Consider the following 23220-nt stretch of genomic DNA (forward strand, 5'->3'; position numbering starts at 1 on the left):
AACTTTTTTAAATAAATGAGAACCCGATCCTATTGGGCCTGTGTTGGCCCAGCGCAGATGCTCAGTGTCACAAACCTTAGGCATCTCCCTCAGCATGTATGAGTAGTAGACTGAAAACTTCTGATTTCACTTTTTAACGAACAATTCCCCTGTTCTGTCTAAATTTGGTGAATTGTGGTTTGTTCAAAGTATGGTAGGTTAAAACAAACCAAGATTAACCTGTGATCTTTGCTCCTAAATAGATATCTTGTTTTTAACGGGGTACCTGTGGACTAGGAAGCTTCTCCCATGAGCTCTTCAAGGCAACTAGTGTTTCTCAACTCTTCCCAGCACAGAATGCTACTGTTGAATGTCCATTTAGCTACATTGCTGTACCTGGGAGATATAAGGACCAGCACAAAATCAGAGTGCTCTTGATTCCACTATTCTTGCCGTGTCTTGTCTTAGAACACAAACACTGTTTGGATCCTGTACAGTATTGCTGATTGCCAATTATGACAATTGCTAGTAGTATGAATATGACTTCTATTACTTCATGATGAATAGCCTCAGTGTGAATGCATCCATGGAAACACAGATTAAAATAGTATGATTTGGATTTAATCCATCAGACCTGAGCTATTTGGTACTGGGACTAAGTGTTCTTAATGTGCATTGCAATTCTATCCAGCTGGTTATCTAGTGAATATTAATATACCGCATATGCGTAGTCATTTCTAGGAAAGCACAAGAGGCCTGGAATTTTGTACATAATGCAAAATTGGGCAATTTAGAATAAAATATGTATATTAAGCCAGTTTGCATAATGGTAGCACCATCTGTGGGGAAAAGACTGAAGAATTTGTTTTGGATGATAGGTCCCAGTCATTCCAACCAATGTTTTTTCTTTAAAGTGAAATGCCCACTTTATGTTTATATAGTACAATAATAACAAACAAAATAATACTAGTACAGCAAACCCTTGATTGAATGAACTAATGAGGGGAAGGGGTGTCTGTTAATGCTGAAAGTCTGTTAGAATGTATTGAAATAAATGGAGATGTGTATGTGCCAAATGTATATGTATAGCTTTTAATGGAGCAGAAAACGTCAATTGTCCCTGAAGTCTGTTAGAGTGAGTGTTCATTGTAATGCCCATGTGGTGGTGATGTGGGCAGGGTAGGATGGCATCTCCAACAAACATAGTAACTCCTTCCCCTTGCAGGAAAAAAATGACTTTATTTCTCAAGCTCTAACATCATCCTGTGCAAAGAGTTGCTTCCTAGTGGCCACTGGGAGTATTCCTGGTAGTAGAGGGAAACATGTGGATGCTGACTCTGGGGCAGAGGAATTGTGTTGACTGAGAGGAAGTGAGCACATTAGGATGACTCTGAGAACGCTTCCATATCCTAACACGTTTCTTTGAGCTGCTGGATTGGACAATTCTGGGGAGGCCATTGCTACATCCAGCAATTGCTTGTGCTACAGTGCAGACTTCCCAAGATCCTCTTGCCTGTCAGTTACCTGGAGCCCAATTTTCTGTCCCCCTCCAATTGTGAGTAGAGGCCGAGATTGGCCTCAGTGTTAGTATGCGCTTATTAGAAGAGCCCTGCTGGATCAGGCCCAGGGCCTGCCTGTATCTCACAGCAGCCCACCAGATATCTTAGGGAGCACACAAGACCACAAGATACTTGCAGCTCACTGCCACTTCCCTGCATCTGGCATTCTATTTACCCTCACGCCCCCCCCCCCCCAGCAAAGACACCAGACCGTACTTGGGTTTAACTTGTGCCACTTCATGAAACACAGTGACCAATTTTTAACGCATGAAACCTACTGAACATATCTTCCCTCCCTCGCCAGCCTGGGGTAGGTGAAAAAGCTGCCATCCATGGCCAGTTCGGATGACACAAAAAAAATTCCTGCCCTGCCCTCATGACCAGCTAATCTCAGACTGTACCTACCCTTGAAACATCCACCACTGGGGAACAATGAATGGGAGGGTAAACTCAGAAAGTCTTCTCTGAGCTGAATCACTTTCAATAATTGATTCATTGTGAAAAGAGAGGGAGGGGCAAAGGGACCTCTTTCCTCCTCCCTCAGTCTTTACAGGTTCTCTTTGGTAAATGTTGGGAGATCAAGAATTTGTGAGTTAAGTGCAGAAGAAACTGAGATATGATTGGTGTGAATACAACTGACATATTTGTTCTATAGGAGAGCAATATTTTGAGGATCTTGGGGGTAAAAACATACTGGAAAACTAGGAATATAAACTACAAGGGTATGTGGTTATCAATCACCTGTTTGAACTGATTCTATTACAGAAATAAAACAATGTTAAAAAATCTTGACTAGGTGTTGATACAGCAGTATTGTGTTCAATGACTGAATACTAAGAAAACTGTCAAAATGGTCATGAGTTCTGCTGCTGATTTGTCTCTGTTTCTGTTCAAGAGAAACTGTCATTGGAAGGAATAGTCGTCCAGCGCGCAGAATGCAGACCTGCAGCCAGTAAAAACTATATGAGTTTGAAAAGGTGAGTTTTTTTTTCTATTTCCATTTGGTCTGTTGTCTAACTGTGTAATTAATAGGATTCAGAAAGGAGTGTCCTACAGTGCTTTGCATGTGTTCCCTCAAAGCTGTGCAGTCAGAATTGGAGCCACATGCTGCTTCCTTCGTGGCACTCTGGAGCTTGGAGATGACATCATTGCAGGCACTCTGGAGCCGTTCCCGGACAGCTGTCCGGCTCCACGCCGGGCTCCACGCAGTCCCTCTAATTTTTTTACAGAGTACACAGCTTTGTACACCATTTTTACCAAGCACAGTCCTCTGAGACAGATGCACACACACCCTGAGGGTTCCTTAGGTGATGCGATTGCCCTTGTTGAAAAACCCGATTGACTCACCTCAGATCCTGAGGGATGTGTGCATTTAATCTCACTCTGGACACTTTCTCTTCCTCCCTGTGCTTGATCTGGTGACTTCCTACCAAACCAAGAGGGAAAACATCAGTCTGCCACCTTCTTAACCTGCCACAGTCTGTCCAGTTTCTTTCAAGGCCTCCAGGTCTTCACAACCTGGGAGATACGTCCCTGTCACTGTGGTGACCAGGCTACGACACCCTTCCTTACCTAGTCTGCAGATGTCATGCACCTGCTGCTCTGTTGTCTGGGTAACTGGTATCATGTCATGGACTGAGGCTGCAATCCTATCCACGTTTACCTGGGAGTAAGCCCCATTGATTATAATGGGACTTACTTCTGAGTAGATAAGGATAGGATCAGCAGCTAGCACTTGCCTGCCCCTTTTTGGTCCCCCCAGGTTGGAGATGTCCCCTTGCACCCCTCCAGTTTGGACATTCAGACTTACATTCTAAGGAATAACAACTTATTGCCAAAATATCAGCACACTGTGCCCAACACTTTGAACATCAGGGGCTAGGAATTTGGCAATTCTACACTGCAGCAAGGAAGACTGTGAATATGGCTATGGCATATTCAGGCCTATACTGTTGCCTGTAACTTGGCAGATCAGGACAAAATTGTGACAGTTGTAGGGAGGGGTGTATATGAATTATACTGTAATATCTATACATAGCAATATCTATACATTAGAGTTGTGTTTTAGACCATTGGCAGAAAGGTTTGCCACTGCTGGGTTAGAAAACTTCAGAGTACCTGCTATCAGTTTTAGTGCTGTCACTTATATCCCTGCTGTGCCCTTCCTGCCACTGAAAGCTTCCATGTTGTACAAATGTCAGTTCCTTATAGGACTGGCCTTCTGAAAAGGTTGCCTCAGGTGGCAGATTAAACAAGATGGCAGGATCTTCCACCACTGCGTCACCTCAGCACACACTGTGTGAATCACTGCCCATCCAGCTGCCTGACTCTCTGGCAAGTCTCTGCTGTCCCATCTTCAGAATACCTTTCTGCACAGGGTGCTGCAGCCACTAGCAGACTGTGCTGGTAGGTAGAACCAGCTGAGCAGCAACAGCATGGAGACATTGGTCTGCCCGCTCACAAACTTCAGCTGCTGTACATTAGAGTGGTTCTGGAGAGCGCTTCTCTGCACTCCACCCATGCCCAGTGTCTCGACTGGTGGCAGTTTCAGGCTTGCTTAGCCTCCCATGTTCCATCCTAGCTCATCAGCAGACCCACCATCAAGAGCAGTCAGTCTCTCTTGGGACAGAGATGGGACACAAACCATTTCTAGCATAGCAGTGTCGTATCTGCATCTCATCCACTAACCAGCACAGGACACTCCACTCGTGTCCATTCTTCTGCAACAGAATGAGCCAGAATTGAGAGAGAGAGAGAGAGAGAGAGAGAGAGAGAGGGTGCACAATTTGTTCTGCCCCTCAGGGGTCTGGATGCATGAAAGAGAATTCAAATCTAGGAAGCAAATAGTTCTTCTAAACTTGTTAACTTTTCCAGTGTTTCACAAACAGTATCTTCAATTAGCTCTCTGAGTGTGGGAGGGGGGAGTATCTTTTAGATTTTTCATCTCGTTGAAACAGATTGATATCTATCTCTTCTGACTTCTAACAATGAATTAATTTCAGTGCAAGAGGAAAAGGTGGAAACTGGAGAAATACAAAGACTGTAAAGCCTTTTAAACATAAACCACACATAGATATTTAAGGGGATCTCAGTGAAGGAAGTCGAAGTGAAATGTCACACATTTAACAACTTCGTTTTAAAGATTTGTAATCTTACTCCTTTAAAAAAGAATATGACTAAAATAAGGAGGGCAATAGCCTAAGATTTCAGACAAACTAAAATGTCTATTTCTTTGGTATATTTCATTCATCTTCTGCATATTTTATTTTCCTAGCAAGATAACGTCAGTTGTTGACCTATTTCCCAAATATATTTGAGAGAATCAAAATGCTCAACGAGTTAAATCTAGTTACAGAATAAGAGTTTGCAAAGTCTCTTTGCTCTTCATAAACCTAAACCTACCTACATTCTGACTCTTACAGTGCAATCCTATTGCAGGTGTATGCAGAAGTAAGTTGCATTCTTTTTAACAGGATTTATAGGAAAGCGTGTACAGGGTTGTAGCTTCAGATTTTTATATCTTGCAGTACACTCTGATCACTTAGCCAAAATCTATTTGGACCCTTTTTCTTTGATAGCTGTTCCATTGCTACTTGTCATCTCCTTATACTTGCACCCATTTTGTTAGGTTTTTTGCTCAACCAGCTCCATTTTCTTTATTAATAATAATAATACAGGTATTTATATACTGCCTTTTTTGGTCTTCAGATTTCTCCTCAGACTTTAATTCAAGGCAGTTTACATAGGCAGGCTGTTCTAAATCCTCCTAGGGATTTTTACAATTTAAGAAAGGTTCTATCTTTCAAGATCTGCACAACATTTCAGATGGATCTTTTCTGGTCTGGTATCACTTCTGGCCTCCAGATTCCTCCCACACAGACTGACAAGCAGCTCCTTCATCTGTCACTTGAAGGGCGGCCAAGATGCTTCTTTGCTCACACCAAAGAGCAGGTGGAATAACTCAGCTTGGCTTGTCAGCTGCTTCAAGGTCTCGCCATTCACGGTGCTGGTGGTCTCAAACTGGTGACCTTTGGATGTTATCTTCAGGCAAACAGAGGCTCTACTCTCTAGACCAGGGATCTCCAAACTTTTCGGCCAGAGGGCCGCATCAAATATCTGGCGTGGTGTGGAGGGCCAGAAAAACAATTTAAATATAAATTTTAAATAAATTAGAGATAGAACTTAGATGAGTGAATAGATGAATCAATGGGCTCATTCATTCAACCTCTCTGGCCCTCCGAACACCCTCCAGGCACAATCAGAGCCCAGTTCTGGTCATGTTCGGTTGAGTGGGCCAAAGGCTTTCAGGGGACAAGAGGTTGGCCGCGGGCCAGAAAGAGACTTGCTGTGGGCCGTATCTGGCCCCCAGGCTGGGGTTTGGAGACCCCTTCTCTAGACCAGACCTCCTGCCTTCCTCTTTGTCTTCCTCAGCTAATGCTCTTGGATCTTGTAGATGTTAAAACGCATAGAGGACTAACTGAATTCTTCCCACACCCCATAGGGGCAGAGCATTACACTGTGGAAACGACTCTTTTTAGGGAGGAGGAAAACCACCTATAAATAGAGCCCTCCACCACCATTACTTTCAGGATTCCGTGGTTGATGGTAGTGACGGGTCCAGGAGAATCAACAGGCTCACAATCCCCCCATACATCTCCCAATGTGTGACTAAGGCAGTTTCTATTCTGAAACTTGGTTAACATTAAAAAAAAAATGCTGAATTGGCCAGGGCTCATCTAGTCCAGCATTCTATTGCCACCTAATGCCTCCAGGAAGCCCACAAGCAAGAGAAAGGCGTACTTCTCTCCCACCATTGCTTCACTGCAACCGTTAAGTTAGTAGCATACTACCATTGAAACAGGAGATAGTGCAGAGCCATTCTGAGTCCTAGGAACTGATAAGCCATAATTTTGCCCAGTCCCTCTTTAAAGCCATTGAAACTAATGGCTATCATCCCATCTTGTGACCACAAATTCCACAAACTAATTATTCTTATGGATAGAGAAGTACCTCCTTTTGATTTTCCTAAATCTCCAGCCAATCAGTTTCAATGAATTACCCCTGGTTTTAGTTTTGTGAAAGAGGGAAATTATGCTTTCCACCAATTTATCCAGAACAGAGGCTGACCAACCTGTCATTTCCTGGATCCCTCTGTCTCTTTTAAAAAGTATCACTGTTACATTGGCTACCTGGTAATCCTCTGCCATGGAGACAGGTGACTTTTTTTAAGATCAGCAATTTCACATTTGAACATTGAACATAAGAAGAACTCTGCTGGATCAGACCAAGGGCCCATCTAGTCCAGCTTCCTCATTTCACAATAGCTCACCAGATGCCCCAGGGAGCACTCAGGACAACAAGATCCCTGTACCTGTTGCCACTCCTTTGCATCTGGCTTTTAGAGAGAGGCTAGCTCTGAAACCCAGGGGTTGCATTTAGCTTGTAACCTGTGAGTTTTAGGGCGCAATCCTAACTTGCGCTGGAACAGGAAAGCCAGAAGGCTTGTGCTGTATCCAGTGGAGGATTGTGGCCAGCAGTGGCTTAGCCAGAGGCAAGAAGAAACTTTTCCCCTTACCCCTGGGTAAGGGCTGCTGGCGCCTATGGGTCTCCTCGGACTTGTGCCATCTCCTAAGGTGGCACAAGTCCAAGGAGAGTGGAGCGGCTTAAAGCCATTCTGAACTCCCCGGAAACAGGGGTTGGGATCTGGCATAACTGCTGGATCCCGCTCCACACCTGTCCCCCCCCCCCAGGGTCACCCATCGCCCTCCCTCCCCCCGCCCAGGAACACCTCCCTCCCTCCTCCTCCCTAGTTCCCCCACGCACACCTTTTGTCCTTGCATCAGCTCATGTGAGCCGACGCAAGGAGCTGGGTGGAAGCTGGCTTGGAGGCTCCCGTCAGCCTCCGCAGGCCGGTGCTTCTCGGAGCACTGGCCTGGCTTCCTCCCAAGGAGGCGCAAATGTGCTTTACGCCATAAGTGCGATCCTCCCAGGCTGGCCCAAGGGACTTGGGCCGACATAGGGCACAGTTTGGATTGCGCCCTTAGTGCCTTAAGAACTCTACATTGGATGCCATCTGGACCCAGTGATTTGTCAGTATGCTCTAGAACCTAATCCTTTGTCACTTTTGCTTGACTCAGTGCATCAGGCTCCATCCCTGAGAAAGTTCAGGCACAGGTATCTGTCCAATGGCTGCAATCCTAACCACACTTTCCTGAGAGCAAGTCCCACTGAACAAAGTAGGACTTACTTTTTAGTAGACCTGGTTAGGATTGTGCCCTTAGTCTCCTGCAGTGAAGATGAATGCAAAGAATCTGTTCAACTTCTTTGCAGTCTCCCTGTGCACTTCAAGCATCACTTTTGTCCCTTATTATTCAGTGCTCCTGCTGTCTCTTTCTGCTTTCAGTACATTTGAAGATTTTATTGTTTGCCTACCTGTGTTTAGCCAGGTGCTCCTTATATTCGTTTTTAACATCACTTGTTGTCAGCTTGCATTTGTTTTGTGTTTCCTTTTGTTCTACTCATTGGGCAAGACTTCCTTTTCCTGAAGCCTTTTATAGCTTCCTTGACTTCATGCTGACTGCTTCCTGGACCTGGGAGTGCTTTTGCTATTAGTAGTGTGCATTCTTGTTCAACTTCTGTTGTTATGGTTTTAAATAACCTTCATTCACTCTGGAAATACTTGATCCTTTTGACTTTCCCTTGCTGCTATTGCTGCTTCCACTAGTCCCCTCATTTTTGAGAAGCCCCTTTTTTTAATGTCGTAAATCATAATAGCACTACGATGACTGTTCTTAAAACGGTTCAACAACATTTATATCTTACACTGAGTCCTGGGCACCACGTAGGGGTGTTTCCATTTTTGGTTGGTACCAGACCAATTGTATTAGGTCAGGGGTTCTCAAACTGAGGAGTCGCGATCCACCAGCCTGAGAAGCCCTGCCTCTGTCCCCTTAAGGCAGCAGTTTTCAAACTCTCAGGGAGTTTGAAAACCGCTCTTAAGTTCTTGCAGGGGACAGGCAGCGGGGGTGGGGGGAACACAGCAATGCAATCCGCAGGTTCACGTTGCTCAGGGGGCTGCAGGGGCTGGCTGTACTTACCAGAGCCTCCTGCAGTCTCCTGGGGGTGCGGGGAGCCCTGCATGACAGACTGCAGGGCTCCCTGAAGTTTAAGAAGTGAAAGTGGAGTGATCATGCCCAGTCTCTGCAAAACCGGAAGTGGAGCACGATTGCTCCACTTTCACTTCTTAAGCTTTGGGGAGCCCTGCAGACAGTCGCGCAGGACTCCCCGCAACCCCAGGAGACTGTAGGAGGCTCTGGTAAGTACAGCCAAGCCCCTGCAGCCCCCCTGAGCGACACGATCCTGGGGATCGTGTCACTGCCTCCTCCCTATCTCCTCACTGCCCCCACCCCTTAAGTCTGCGGTTTTCAAACTCGCAGGGAGTTTGAATCCTGCAGTAAGTCTTTGCGGGGGTGGGGGGAGGCAGGGGGGCTGCCTCAGGCTCCTCTGGTCAGGGAAAGTGAGAGTGGGGTGATCGTGCTCCGCTTCCTGTTTTGCGGGGGCAGAGCGTGATCACCCCACTCTCCCTTTCCCTGACCTGAGGAGCCCTGCAGGGGCTTACGTCCGGCTCCCCGCAGCCAGGGACGGCTGCTGCAGGGACTGGAGGGTGCACCCCAGTCCCTGCAGCCTGGTCAAAAGGGGAAGTGGAGCGATTGCGCACCGCTTCCTGTTTGGCGGAGCGGGGCGGGGCACGATCGCTCTGCTGTCACCTTCCCTGACCCGGGGAGCCCTGCCGAAGGTCGCGCAGGGCTCCTCACACCCTGGGGGGCTGCAGGGGGCTTGGGCAAGTGCACCAAGCCCCTGCAGCCCCCCTGAGCGGCGTGATCCTGGGGACCGCAACACTGCCTCCTCCCTGCCTCCTGGCTGCCCCGCCTCTTAAGGGGAAAGGGACCAGGACCCTCAGGCTGGGTTGTCGCAACGCCCCAGTTTGGAAAGCCCTTCCTTAAGGGGTGGCAGTAAAGGGATGGTGATGGATGTGATTGGAACTATCATGCCGCTACCAGGGTCACAGAGGGTTTTTTGTACTTACCCCTGTCCGCAGCAACCTTGGGAGGTGCGGGGAACCCTGTGGAGACCTTTTTAATTGCAATATTAAAAAATGCAATTGCAACCCATTTTTGGGTTGTAATTGTGAAACCGAAAGTGGGTTGTGATCGTATTTTTTAAAAGGTTTTGATATATATATCAAGATAATAGTTGGTCAGGAGTAAAATAGCATGTCTCCAGTGCTGCATTATTTGGGGGGTCTGATAGCTCCACCCACTCTAATTCTGCATGTCTGCTCAGAGGTAAATCCCATTGAATTCAGTGGGTTTTACTCCCTGGTGAGTATGCATAGGATTGCAACCTTAATCCTGTTTGGGGTTCCAGAAGACCTGATACCAAAGAGTCTTTGGATCTTCCGTCTATACCTGTCGTAGTCCCCAGAGATTTAGATAGATTTATGACATACTTGTCTATCTTCTGGATATGTGGGATGAAAAACTAATAAATATTAAGAAGGAAAAAGTCCTACTTTTTTTTTTAATTTTGAGAACTGTTGAGCTCCATAGTTCACTGGACCTTGATTATTTGGATTTCAGCAACTGCTGAGAATAAAAGCACACCACTCTGGTGTGTGTTGTGTATTTTTATATTTAGCTATGAAAACTGGCTTTAGCTTCTGTTTTTGAATGTGTTGCAGCCTCTCTGCAAATGCATTCTTCAAGGCTAAAAGCTCTCCACAGAGCTGAGCCTTTACAGAGGCCAAGTAGTTATCACACATTCTTCATTATTCTGCTCAGGGAAGAGGCAAGCCTCACCATTGCTGATAAATTATGTTCATGTCAGAGAGAGAGAGAGAGAGAGAGAGAGAGAGAGAGAGAGAGAACCTTGTTCTGTCTTCGGATTGTAGCAGAATACTTCTGCTACCTTCGTACAAGAAATAATAGCATAGAAACTTGATCGCTTGATAAAAGAGCTTTCCCTTTTTAAAGCTGAATTTAAGAACATGCATCTGAAAATTGTGAAAGCCTGATGGCTGGAGAAACAAAGCCATTACATTGTCTTAGCACCCAATCCTATCCAATTTTCCAGGAACTGTGCCAGTGGGGCATGCACTACATCTTGTGGTGGGGCAGCAGTCACAGAGGCCCCCTTAAGATATGGGAACATTTGTTCCCTTACCTTGGGGCTGCATTGCAGTTGTACTGGTGCTGGAATATTGGATCGGATTGGGCCCTTGCCTGGCTATCATTTACTTGGATCAGGTAGAGTTTAAATTGGAATGTTTAGCTTAAGTATTTGTCTTACTTACATTCCATCATGCTATCTTTGTAGTGACGAACCCTATTTGTAACATTCTGTTTTCACCATTTCCATTAGGTGAGCCATGTGGCTCATGCACTTAAATACTATAGTCTGACTAGGAGAATTTACCTCTTACCAATCTAATTTGAGATTTTAACAAATTTAATTACTGTAAGATTCTTTGAAATCCATGATGGTTGAAAAACAGTGTAAGAAATGAGTAATGTATAGGCCTACTTTAGGAGTAATTAGGATTATTTGAGAAGTGCATTTTCAGAGGAATTAAACTGAAGTATGTTGCTCCTGAACCCATAAAGGCAGCGTGAGGTTTGTTACCTGAAGTGCTATATCCCAATTTAACATTCTGAGGGAAGGTATAGCAGAAAACAGCTTGTTTATTGCTGGTACCAAAGCAAGACACTCATAGGCATGGCTAGCAAAGCTAAAGGGACATGGGTCCAGTAACTGTCCACTTTTACTGCCCAGTCGTCATCCCCCCACTGGCCTATCTCTCCACCCTTTGCCATAGTGAGCTGGCAAAGTACTGAAGAGATAAAAGATACCACAGGCACTTTGAGGTTGGTTGCCCTTGCTCTGAGGAATTGTTGTTGCAGGCTGACTCTTGAGGCCCAGCTATCTCTAGGACAACACTGGGTGAAGGGTGGCTTGCAGCTTCTTGCTAACAAGCATCTTTAAGGCCCAAGTCAGAACTGATGTTAAAATGGCGTTACTTTGGCCAGAGTTCGTGAGAGCTCTTGGCCCATGACATCAAGTATATTAAAATATTGCAATCTGCCCACTGCTTTAGGTATTTCGGGGGGGGGGGGCGATGCTGTGTCTGAACAGGACCAGGTTTTCTATGTTTGATCCAGTATTTTCTAAAGTTTGTCGGGTTCTTTAGTGACTCAAAAGTAGATTTGATTATAAATTCCTTTGTTATGACACATCCTCAGATATAATTTTACAAATGACTGAAGCACAAATATTGCCTGGTATCTGAACAGGAAGCTTTGTAATTGCATTTGTCTGACAGATGTGCATGCGAATCCTACATTCATGAAGGCATCTATTTACTCTCTTGCTGTGGTAATATTTTAACCCATTTTTGCCCGGTCCACAGGTATACACATTTTGTCCCCTATTGCGTATATGCAACATTGGGCAGAAATGGCTTACTATCTAAGAGTGCAAGCCTTCTCAGAAGTAAATCCCACTGTATTCAGTGAGACTTCCAGATAAGTTTGTGTAGAATTTCATCCTAAGACTTCGTATATTGTGGTGCAGGACTTCTGCAGTCTTGGAGCTTGGTACCCTATTCATCTGTCATAGCTTCTCTCCCTTCCTTGTTACTTGGAAGAAATTAATTTCTTTGTCTAGCAGAGATAAACTCAACACAAGAGGCTAAACAGATGTGTATGAGTCTGTGACTCATTCCAGAATTGGGAAAGGGCAAGTACTGAAGACATGGGACTGTGAGGGTAAATGCTCAGCATTCCCTACAGAGATCTGCTACAAAATTGAGACATTTCAGACCTACTCATGGAATTTATATCCAACACACTCATTTAGAAATAAACCCAGGATGTCCAGTTGTTTATGCTAACCTAAAAGAGGACGTGTGAGGAAGAGCAAACTGTCTTGTTTCTTTTCTGCATTGACTTAAAATAATAGAATGTTAGAATGGGAAGGCACCTTGGGAATCATCTACTCCAACATCATGCTCGATGTAGGCAATTGCTATAGCATCCCTGAGAAGCAAGCACCCAGCAACTGCTTGAAAACCTCTTGGCCAAACCTGTCTGAAGTAACAGTTGAAACTGTGTATACTGTCCTTATCTGGCACAAGCAGAGAAAACCTATTTGCAGTACCATCATCAGAATGAGAATATACTTGCAGGAACTGAGCAGAGAGAAAAACATTCTTCCAGGATGCTTCATTTCTGACTTTGAGTGCTTTTGAGTTCTTTGTGCTTGTGCCAGAACTGAGGGAGGAATGTATTCACAGTTCTAGTTTAATTAGCCACAAAAATGACCTGAGCCTGAGCTCACTTTATTGTATGGTAGGGTGTGGCTGCTTCTTCTGCAACTATTTATAATTTCTGCAGTCAGATTGGGGTCCCTCCATTGTGGAAATTGTGTTTGTCTTGCTCCACATTCTGGGCTTCTTTTAAATTACTTTCTAGGCATCTGGCACCTGTTCCTGTTGTGTGGGAATAGGGCCTGCGTTCCCAGTGAGAAAATGAAGCATACTAGAAAAAGTGATACTGTATAAGGACAGTGACTATGCATTCTCTCTGTGATGTAGGATTAATGAGGCAGATGGCTGCGTTTCTGTGCTCTTGCAAATGCAGGCAGAAGAAGGAGAAGCGTGGTATAGAGCACGAGTGGCAGGTTTACTTTAAACTTAATTTTTTAGCAGAAAGCAGTTAAGGTAAGCCATGAAAATAAGCTGCAATTCCTCCTGGTGCTACTGTGTTTGGAGTTCTTCGTGATGTTATGGTCAGAAACAGAATAGCTGCCTTGCTTCATTGTGGCATTCTTTAATTACTGGCTCTCTTATACATTGAGCTCCGATAACTTTCACACAGAGATACCAAGGTACTGTGAACAATACTGCTGCCAGCTACATCTCAATACCTTGTTGTCCCTGGTATTCTGCTTTCCAATTTCCTGTTGATGCTTGTGCTTCCCTGGTAACCATTTATTTGTTTTCCTTGGTGAGCAGCTTTTGAAAGACCTGTGGCATCTATAGGACTTTTACTTATCTGCCTGTGTGTGAGCACATTATTTTTAAAGTGTTTCAAAAGCTAGGCACTATACAATGATTGAATTAAAAATGAATAACCCTGCCCACAGGCTTACAGCTTAAAAAGTCCCAACCATACAAAAGGAAGAAGAGGAGGCAAAGATTCAAGGTTAAAGGCTCAGGAGAAGATAGACCATTTAGGCATTGATTAAAACAGAGGTGCAGATGTTGTGGTACAATTAGTTCCACCGAAAAGGGGCAGAGGAAGAGAGTGAATTAAGTAGGAAATCGATCAGGTCACCTAAAGTATAGCCTAGAGGAGAGTATTGCCTGAGCAAGAATGATGAGTAGGGAAATAGAAAGAATATAGACAAGTGGCCAAAGAATGAGGAGACTGAAAACAAAAAGTGTGTCACAAAGTGTGTGTCTACAGGGGGCCCCCTGTATCCATGGATCCCGTATCCACGGATTCACATATCCGCATATGTGGAAAGAATCTCCACAGCCTCTGGAAGTCAGGGGAGCTGTGCTTTTTCACTCTAACAGCCATTCTGAGGCCGGCAGAGGCTGTGGAGAGCATTTGCAGACCTCAGAATGGCCGTTAGAGAGAAAAAAAGTCACTTCCGGTTTTGGAGGGGGGGGAATGGAAGTGACATTTTTATGCCTTTAAAAGGCATACTGAGGATTGAGGAAGCCTGCAGGGGCTACGGGTAGATGCATGTGGCCTGCGTGGAGCTCAGAAGTGCCTCCAGAGGTCAGGGGAGCACAACTCCCTGCACCTCAGATGGTGGGTGTGGGGTGTCCCCGGTGTTTCCATTTTCAGGTAACCGCAGGGGGTGCCAGAATGGAACGCCCACAAATCCTGGGGCACGCATGTATTGTATTGTACAGATTGCACAAGGCATCCTTCTGTTACTGAACCACTGACTGTTCCTTATGGCTTCTCCTTTTTGTGTGGTGCGAATACAGTGGTATAGCCCCTTTTGAGGAGTTTACATTATGACTGCGCAATAATGTGCCTACGGTGGGGTGGGTGGTGCTGACTGTAATGGCAATGATAGTAAGCCATTTCAATCTCTCTGCTGCGTGTGTGTTGTAGAAGCATTTCAGTTCAGTCTGTGGCCTTTTCAGTCTTTATGCCATGTTCAGTAAGGACAAGTAAGGTTGAGTTCTATGCCTGTGTCCGCTGCCATAGTCCCACTGGCCTTTGTGGGATAACTCACATGCTTTTGTCCAGGTACTTGTTTCCTGCCAAATTAGAATCCAGGAAACTGAAGTGAGACAATTACAAAGTTACCATGGGTTTCATTCTGTTCTGAAAAAGCCCATTGATCATGTATATAGTTATAACAACTTGCATTTATATTGAATAACTGAATGTTCAGAGACACTTCATATGCATTTTCTAGTAATCCTTACAGCAATGACAACTTTGCTACAGATCAAGGTATTGGTGGGAGGGGAAGGCTTGTGGGGACAGTGGCTTACTTAAAAGCCCTTTAGGGAACCTGTGACTGCTGTGAATTTGAGTCCTGGTCTTCAGTTTATCCTCTCCTAACCCCTACACTACAGCAGTTCTATAAATAAACTACTATTAATATGTAAATCTCTTCCTTGAGAAATGCAGGTTATTAAAGATTCCAGGTACAAAATGAACTGCTTCTAGAAATTTTCCAAACTTGGAATGAAACTAAAGATTCACAAAGTGGTGTGTATTTTTATACTTCTATCACTCAGTTTGATTCCATTCTAGCTTTATGTATCACACAGAGCCATCAGTCACACTTGTAGATGCCAGTTGTCATTATATTAAAAGTCAAGAAAATAACATAGATTCTAATGACTCACCGCTCAATCTGGAATGTGCATAAGATGCTAACCCAGAAGAAAAACAGCAGTGGTAGGTGTAAGGGACATTATGTGGTAACAGTATGTTTCCTGAGGTGTACTTTTATAAATGAAGTCTTGATATTCTAGTTCTCTAGAGTACTGTTCTTCAAGCAGTGTGTTGTGACCCCAGTGGAGTCGCAAAGCATCATTTGGTGGTGGTGGGAGTCACAGCAAAGCTTGTGCAAGAGAGAGCTTGGATTCAATCCAAAAACAGCACTGTCTTATCAAAACTGAGTTCTTGGTATAATTCTGCACAGACTCTTCTTGCTTTCTTGCCAGGTCTGCTCCAGGCTGCTACCTCACAGGGTTGTTGTGAAAACACAAGAGAGAAGAGGGAAAGGCAGGTGGTGGCAGGGGGTGGTGATGGGGGCAGGAGGTGGGTGAATTGGGCTCAGGGAATGCGGTGGGATTGGCGATGGGTCCCCAGTCTCATACTTTATTTTTTGAGGGTTGTGCATGAAAAAGGTTGAAGACCTTTCTACATTCTACATTCTACAGGAATGTAGAAATTTGCTGCTGCTTGTCTGTTTTGAGACTTAACCTGACAGAGCTGTGGGTAAGCTACTCTTATCTCAGACTGTTTTCATTTGGAGGAATCATTCTAAAGTCTAGGCTTCATGTTACACTTGCCATTGGAAATTGTTGAGTTATCTGACTCCCAGGTATAACTGCTGCTATGTGTTGCATAGTTATATATCTGCTGCTGGTTTATAGTCACCTGGGCTATTATGTACACACCTCAGCTCCATCACCATAATGTTGTCTGCTAGTGGGAGTGTGAAGATGCCATATGAAATGGACTTATTTCTATGGCAAGTAGAACATATAGTCTGGGCCTCAGTTGTGAGGCTGGGGAGAAGTAGATGCAAACGCTGGAGCCATTTCTGGGTCATGGCAGAGTGCATGTGCTGTGTACCAGAAGAGAAAAACACATGGAGATTTGCTGGAGGAAACATGGCCAGTCTTCGTATAATGCCCTTATGTGAGGTTTTCTAGAGTCCAATTCTTCGAGGGGTTTGCACAGAGCAGCATCTGTTTAGCTGACTAGGATTTGGAAATTCAGTAAGCTTTTTCCTGAAACTTTTCAAGACTTATGTACAGATGTACCCTTAAGAAAATAAGAAGAGCCCTGCTGGATCAGACCAAAAGCTCATCTAGTCTAGTTTCCTGTATTTCACAGTGACCCACCAGATGCCTTGGGGGAGGGGCACACAAGACAATAAGATACCTGCATCATATTGCCCTAGCATTCTCAGGAACCTACTTCTAGTACAACCCTTAAGCCTGAGTTTCTTTCACTCCTCAGGCTTTCCATGCAATAGTTGTTCTTTTATGAAGCCTCGGGCTTTTTGCAATTGCCACTTAAGAATGGAAGTATAACTGAGAGAGAGAGAGATAATAAAAGTTATCTTTTAAGATAACGAAAAATATTAAGAATATTCTCATACATACAACATAGGTTGAATTTAAAGATTAAAAATCTGAATCTTGAGTCTTACCAGAAGCAGCATTCCCACAGGAACCCTTTCCTCATGGGACAGATATATGCGGAAAAGAGACTGATAGCTTTCTTTTCCATCAGATATACTTTTGCTATCAGGTTAAACAGTTGATTGGCTCCTTTAACATATGTCATTTATTCTAGGCATGTAGGTGCATAATAAATGAAGAATAATAATTATGGGTTTTAGGAGGAGGGAATCTAAACTGGCTATGCAGCAAAGCATAGTCAGGAGTAGGTATACATTGCATGAAGGAGAACAATGTACAAAAAAATACTCTCACAAAATGCAGTCCCGTACTTTTCCAGTATATTTCATTTCATTTAACCTTTATTTGCATAAACAAAATCCAATTGATGACAACAATATCAACATTAAAAAAAAACAACTTATAATAAACAGAGGAATAAAGCAGCCAGAGTTGAAGCCACTCACTGGTTTCCAGTATATGTATTCACAGTATATCACTTGATTGTGTATACTTTTGTTGCTTTATTCTGTTAAAATCAGAATATTTGCTAAGTAGCAACATGTATGGCTGCACCATCCATTCCCTTACCTATGAATATTGTACCCAAAACTTGCTTTTAACTTTGAGATTCCAACAACCATTCACTATCTACACATTTTCTCAAATTCTGCATCAGAATACAGTACATGAAATGCAGAGGTGGAATAGTTCTCTTTTGTGACTGTTCGTATCCCAGCAATTGTCACTGTACAGGAAAAAAATGATTTTTTTTTCCTTTTCCTCCCCCATGCCCCTATCCAACTTCCCAGGCTGTTAGCCAATTGGGTTTCTAGAAAACAAGAAGAGCAAAACCTGATATTTCCCTACTGTAAAACCAAAGGATTTAAAGAGAGACCCACATGTATCACTCAGGTCTATGACTAAAGAGCCCCATACTCAGACCTGGAGCCCTAGAACAGGGGATCTCCAATACTGTGAAGCCTGTTGATGCCATGGGAATTCTGAGGAGAGATGATAGGCACCATCACAAAATAACCATTGAGGATGGAGGCACAAACTGGCCAGTAAGAGATGGGATCAGACGCAGAATGAGATCTTGCGTTTTGTGTATACACCTTCTATACGTGCTCACCTTGTGCACCTTCCACCTACCCATCCACAAATACACATGGATCTTACACCTCCATCCACCCAGGAATACACCATCCTGCCATCTTCCATAGTTGTCCCCACATGCTACTCTTAGAAGCTCTGCTTGGCAAAGCCCTCACTTGTACTTCTAGGAGAGAGGGAGGGAGCAGGAAAGGGAGGGGCAATCGTGGCTTCCACTCTCCTCTGCTCTTCACGTTTCCTCTTTTATAATACAAGCTGCAGAGTTAAATGGTGATGGCAGGCAAGTATGTGCTACTAGACACTTCCACTGGCACCCATGTTCCCCATGCTGAGGACCTCTAGCCTAGCGCATAAGAATAGCCCTGCTAGATAAGAGCATCTCAAATATATAGCATTCTATTTCAATACAGGTCCATTGGATGCTTCCAAGAAGCCTGTAAGCAAGGTATACGTGCCACAGCTCCTTCTTCTGTTGCTTTCACTGCCTCTAAATCTGGAGATTCACATTGTCTATCATTGCTTAAAACCATTGATAGCCCATAGTCCTTTAAAAGCCATCTCAGCAACTGACCAATGTCGTGTCCTGCAGCAATGAATTCTATATGTTAATTGTGTTTTGGGTGACAAAGTACTTTTTGAAAAAAATCTGTCCTGAATCTGCTGCTGATGAATTTCATTGGGCTTGTCCCCTCCCCCTGTTCTGGTATTGTGGGGGAGGAAGAAAAACTTCATCATACATGATTTCATAAATTTTCAATGTCCATCATATCCCCCTTAATCACCTTTCTTTCCAAGTTAAAAATCCCCTAACAATGTTTCTCAGAGTGTGGGTTGGGACCCACTAGGTGGGTCATGAGCCAATTTCAGGTGGGTCCCATTCATTTCAATATTTTATTTTTAGTATGTTAGACTTTATTCTACCCTGGTAACTGACTGCATTTGGGGATATGTCACAGATCTGTACAGTAACAGGCTACTATGAAGGTGCTTTTAACAATGATAATAAGTGGGACTTACTCCTGGGTAAGTGTGGGTAGGATTGCAGCCTAGGATTGTTAAAAATTTTCCTGCTTGATGATGTAACTTTCGGTCATGACATCACTTCTGGTGGATCCTGACAGATTCTCATTCTAAAACGTGGGTCCCAGTGCTAAAGGAGTAAGAACCACTGCCCTATCACATTAGCCTTTCTTTGTAGGTAAGATGCTGCAACTCTGTTATCATAATGTGTGCTCTTCTTTGCACCCTGTCTTTGCTAGCTTTTTTGAGATGGGACAACTAGAACTATGCCTAGTATTCTAAAAGTAGCTACTTGTATAATGAGCATATGTCAATGATCTTACTGAGTTTCGCTCTGTTCTATTTCAGATGGCAGATAGAAAAATCTTGTAAACCTGTAAGCTGGACCAAGCAGCTGGATAAAGCCGTAACCACTAATTACAAACCTGTGGCAGATCATAAGTATAATGTGAGTTGCTTTTAACATTTGCCTTTACAGTGATTCTTAGCTAATAATAGGTAGTTGCAGCTAAATAATTGGCTGGCTGGCTCAAAGGAATATATGAAATTCAGCATCCCATCCCACTGCAGTATGTGCATAGGTTCAGTAGTTGCATCTTCCATGTAATGTACATTTATTTTTTAAAAATCCAGATCCTGTGCATATTAGTGTTCTTATTTCTTTTATACTGTTAATGGAAGATGTTCATTTGATATTGTTTCTACTTAATACCGCTAGACATTCTAAGGGGGAAATGTGATGGGTACAATTCAACCTACCCTAAACACTTCAAATCCCACTCATATAAATGTGAAGATTAAGCATTTAAGAGTTGAATCTTTCTCACTGGAATACATGGGGTTTCGATGAGCTTAACTTTGACTGGATCACACTTGCTGTTCATTGAGCGTGTTCCTGTACATGCTTTACATGGAATGAAGAACCTGATGCCAGCTCTGAATATAATCAGATATGTACTTAGTCCATCAAGGAAAGAAAAACTAGGATCATTTGCAATCAATCACCAAGATCTAAACTACCGCAGACACTCGCCCGCAAGTAGACCCCGCAGATAAGTCGAAGGCAGGTTCTGAGCCAACAATCATGGAATTTTCTATGACCCTCGGATAAGTCAGGGTTTAAACTTAGGGGGTGTCTAACTATAGTTTTGTCTGATTTTACCTGAGGCCAGATCCTGAAAAATAACCTACCACTAATTGTTACCTAAGAACTGTAGTCTCTAATTTATTAAAAACATAGTAAAAGATCATAAGATACATTTTTAATCTTTTTTAAATTCTGGTCTTCATCACCTTTTTGTAAACACTATCAGAGTAAGTGCACTGTAAACTACATACCAGTAAAACAGTGGTTCCCAACCTGGTATTCACGTACTCCCAGGGACACTCAACAGGACCTTTAGGTGTACTTGAAAAAGAATGGCAGAAAAAGGCAGGCTGTGCTCCAGAATGCCTTGCAAGGACCAGCAAGGCAGGAAGGGAGATAGCTAGTTGGCTGTGAAAGCCCCACCAATAACTAGTTTTTGGTCATCAATTCATGTATGAAACAGTGATTGAAAACCAGCACAGTAAAAATAGCTGAAACATAATATGGAAAGTGATCAATCACCCAGAATTTCTCAGCACACTTCTGCTACAAAACAGTGCAAAGGCAGAGTCTTCTGTTCTTCAAACAGATAAAAAGAGAAAACACTGTGATGAATACATGAAGGTGGGGCTTTCATATAGAGGAGATGAGGGCTTGTATTATTACAAACATTTTGCTAATATGAAGGGTACAATTTATGGAAATGGGCTGCCAAGGGATATGCAAGTGAAAAAGGTTGGGAACCACTGCAGGAGATCCATGAATCAAATCCACCTTTAAGGTGGACATGAGGAGAACCATGAGTCAAAGACACCTTTAAGGTGCCTGGTGTGTTAAACCAGAAGCTCTATACAACATAAAACGTAACTGGGAGTGTGCGATTCAATTCACAGCAAAGAGATGCAGCTGCATATATTTGCAACCCTTTTTACTCAGAAGTAGACCCTCAGCTTTCCATGGGTGTTATTCTTAAGTAATGGTGCACTGAATTGTAGCCTGGGAAGGAGGGTCCCATTCTGGTGTTTCAAAAAAACAGACCTGCTTTGCAAGCATTTGCCAAGCAGAACCGGGCTGCAGCAGACGGAAGGAGAATAAAAGGTTAACTTTGGCTGGAATGTCCCTGGAAAGTAACTATAGCAACTAAGGAGGTGCCTGCCTGAGCTGAGTAAGGGCTCAGCTGAGAAAGGAAAGTGTTCAGAGTTGAAAATCTCTGCCCTCTGATTGACCTGGAAATCAGGCCAAGTGAGAATTGGAGCTTGATTACTTGGCAAAAATTTCACATACTATACCTGAGTATCTGTGGTAAATGATCTACATTTGTAGCATCTTCATGTCAACAACTTGTAGTAATACATTAAAATAAGATCAATTACAGTTATTAAAATAACCAAAAGTCATCTGAAATAAAGAAATTGGCAATGGCTTTGAGCTCCAGGGGAAAGAGCTGAGGGTCAGCGCCTAAGAGTGCTTTTCTGTGTCCCTTTGTAATCCTACTTAAGAAGACTTCAAGCTGTTCTTACATGATGGAGCAAGAGATAGAGGCAATCTCTCAACTGTTGTAGAGCAGTGGCTACAAATAAGAAATCCCTATTTCAGATCTAATTGCTATCAGGAATTCAATAAGTGGCCTTAGGCAGGTCACAATCTCTCTGCCCAAGTTCTCCATCTGCAGTATGGGGGATAATAATATTAGCTTACTTTACCATGTTGCTATAGAATTACAACAAGATGACATAGGTGAATACTTGAAATTCCTGTGTAAATTCTCAGTATGTAGGGACCTCATCTGTTTTACAACATAATTGGCACCTTGAATGGGGTCCAAAAGGCTATGGAGTGCTAGTGCGAACTCTATTCTTAGTGTAATGTGTTCCAATGACTTCATCTCATCAGAAGGTGGGTTGTAACATTCTGTACTTGCTAAAGCTTCCAAAGGATTAAGGTAGGCACCCCATACAAAGTCCCATACAATAGTCTAATACAGTTGTAATTGATGATTGCTGTTTAGCAACTGCCTTACAGAACAGAATTTGTACAAGCCCAGAATTCAGAAAACTCTAAAGTTGCCAAAGAGACTATTTCAGTCTTGTTTGGATTCATTTTTCAGTTTGCTCACCCACTATCAAGACCTGGATCAGATGAAAAGGGAAGAGAGAGCCAAGTTCTGCTATATTAATGGTTATTAACTCCATATCTCTGTATGTTGGTAATTAAGAGGTAGGAATAGGAAACATGCTCTGCAGATTTGTAACATAAGCAGTACAATCCTTAGCATGGTTATTCAGAAGTTCTATTGAGATTAATGGGGCTTGCTCCCTAGGAAGTGAGTTTAGTATTGCAATCTGACAGCATGATCCTATGCATGCCTACTCAGAAGTAAGTCCGATTGGATTCAAAGGGAGTTAATCGAGGTAAATTAATATAAGATTGCAGCCTGGCTTCTGGTAACTGGCACTGAGTTAGAAGAGACAGCCTTTCTTACACAGAAAGAATATTTTGTTTACAAACAAGAAATGAATGCCCTCTTCTTTAGAATGATTGTTTTACTAACTTGATAGTATCATCAATTAAATTTATACAATTATTAGCTTGGGCAACAAGTCTAGTCTTTGGACAAGTACCTGGATATTGACTTGGATTTTGGTTTGTGCTGAGTCTCCATCTTCTTGGAAGACTGGAGTGCAAAACTAAAAAGGACCGATCTTGGCTTTTCTGAAGCATCTGTCACTGGCTGTGGCAGAAGAAAGGCCTGTGAGTCATTCTTGGTGTCAGCTTCTCTAACCCTGCGTGGCAGATCCTTTGTCCTCGTGTACCTGAATCTGTGATGAGAATCTTGTGTGCGCTTTGGCAAGAATAGGAACGTGGCTCGTGATTTCTAGAAGTATATTGAAGTAATTATTACTGCTTATAAGAATTGTCCAATTAATGAAAAACATGTTGAAAAGATTAGTTTATTGTACTTAAAAAAGTAATGGGCAACAGTTACAATGTTGGATTCAAAGGCTGAT

The 23220-nt window shown here is 43.3% G+C and overlaps 2 protein-coding genes across 2 annotated transcripts in view; one reads left to right on the forward strand and one right to left on the reverse strand.

Annotated features, from left to right (window-relative positions):
* The window catches only part of TPT1 (tumor protein, translationally-controlled 1), a 302395-nt gene that overhangs the window by 241236 nt on the left and 37939 nt on the right, over positions 1–23220 (reverse strand). The gene's annotated exons all lie outside the window — the stretch shown is intronic.
* The window catches only part of GTF2F2 (general transcription factor IIF subunit 2), an 89588-nt gene that overhangs the window by 52857 nt on the left and 13511 nt on the right, over positions 1–23220 (forward strand). The window contains exons 6-7 of the mRNA XM_066621238.1: positions 2434–2515; positions 19474–19573. Of these exons, the coding sequence (XP_066477335.1) occupies positions 2434–2515; positions 19474–19573 (182 nt within the window). The remainder of the gene's footprint in view (positions 1–2433; positions 2516–19473; positions 19574–23220) is intronic.

The sequence above is a fragment of the Tiliqua scincoides genome, chromosome 3, assembly GCF_035046505.1.
Source record: "Tiliqua scincoides isolate rTilSci1 chromosome 3, rTilSci1.hap2, whole genome shotgun sequence".
Classification (NCBI taxonomy): domain Eukaryota; kingdom Metazoa; phylum Chordata; class Lepidosauria; order Squamata; family Scincidae; genus Tiliqua; species Tiliqua scincoides.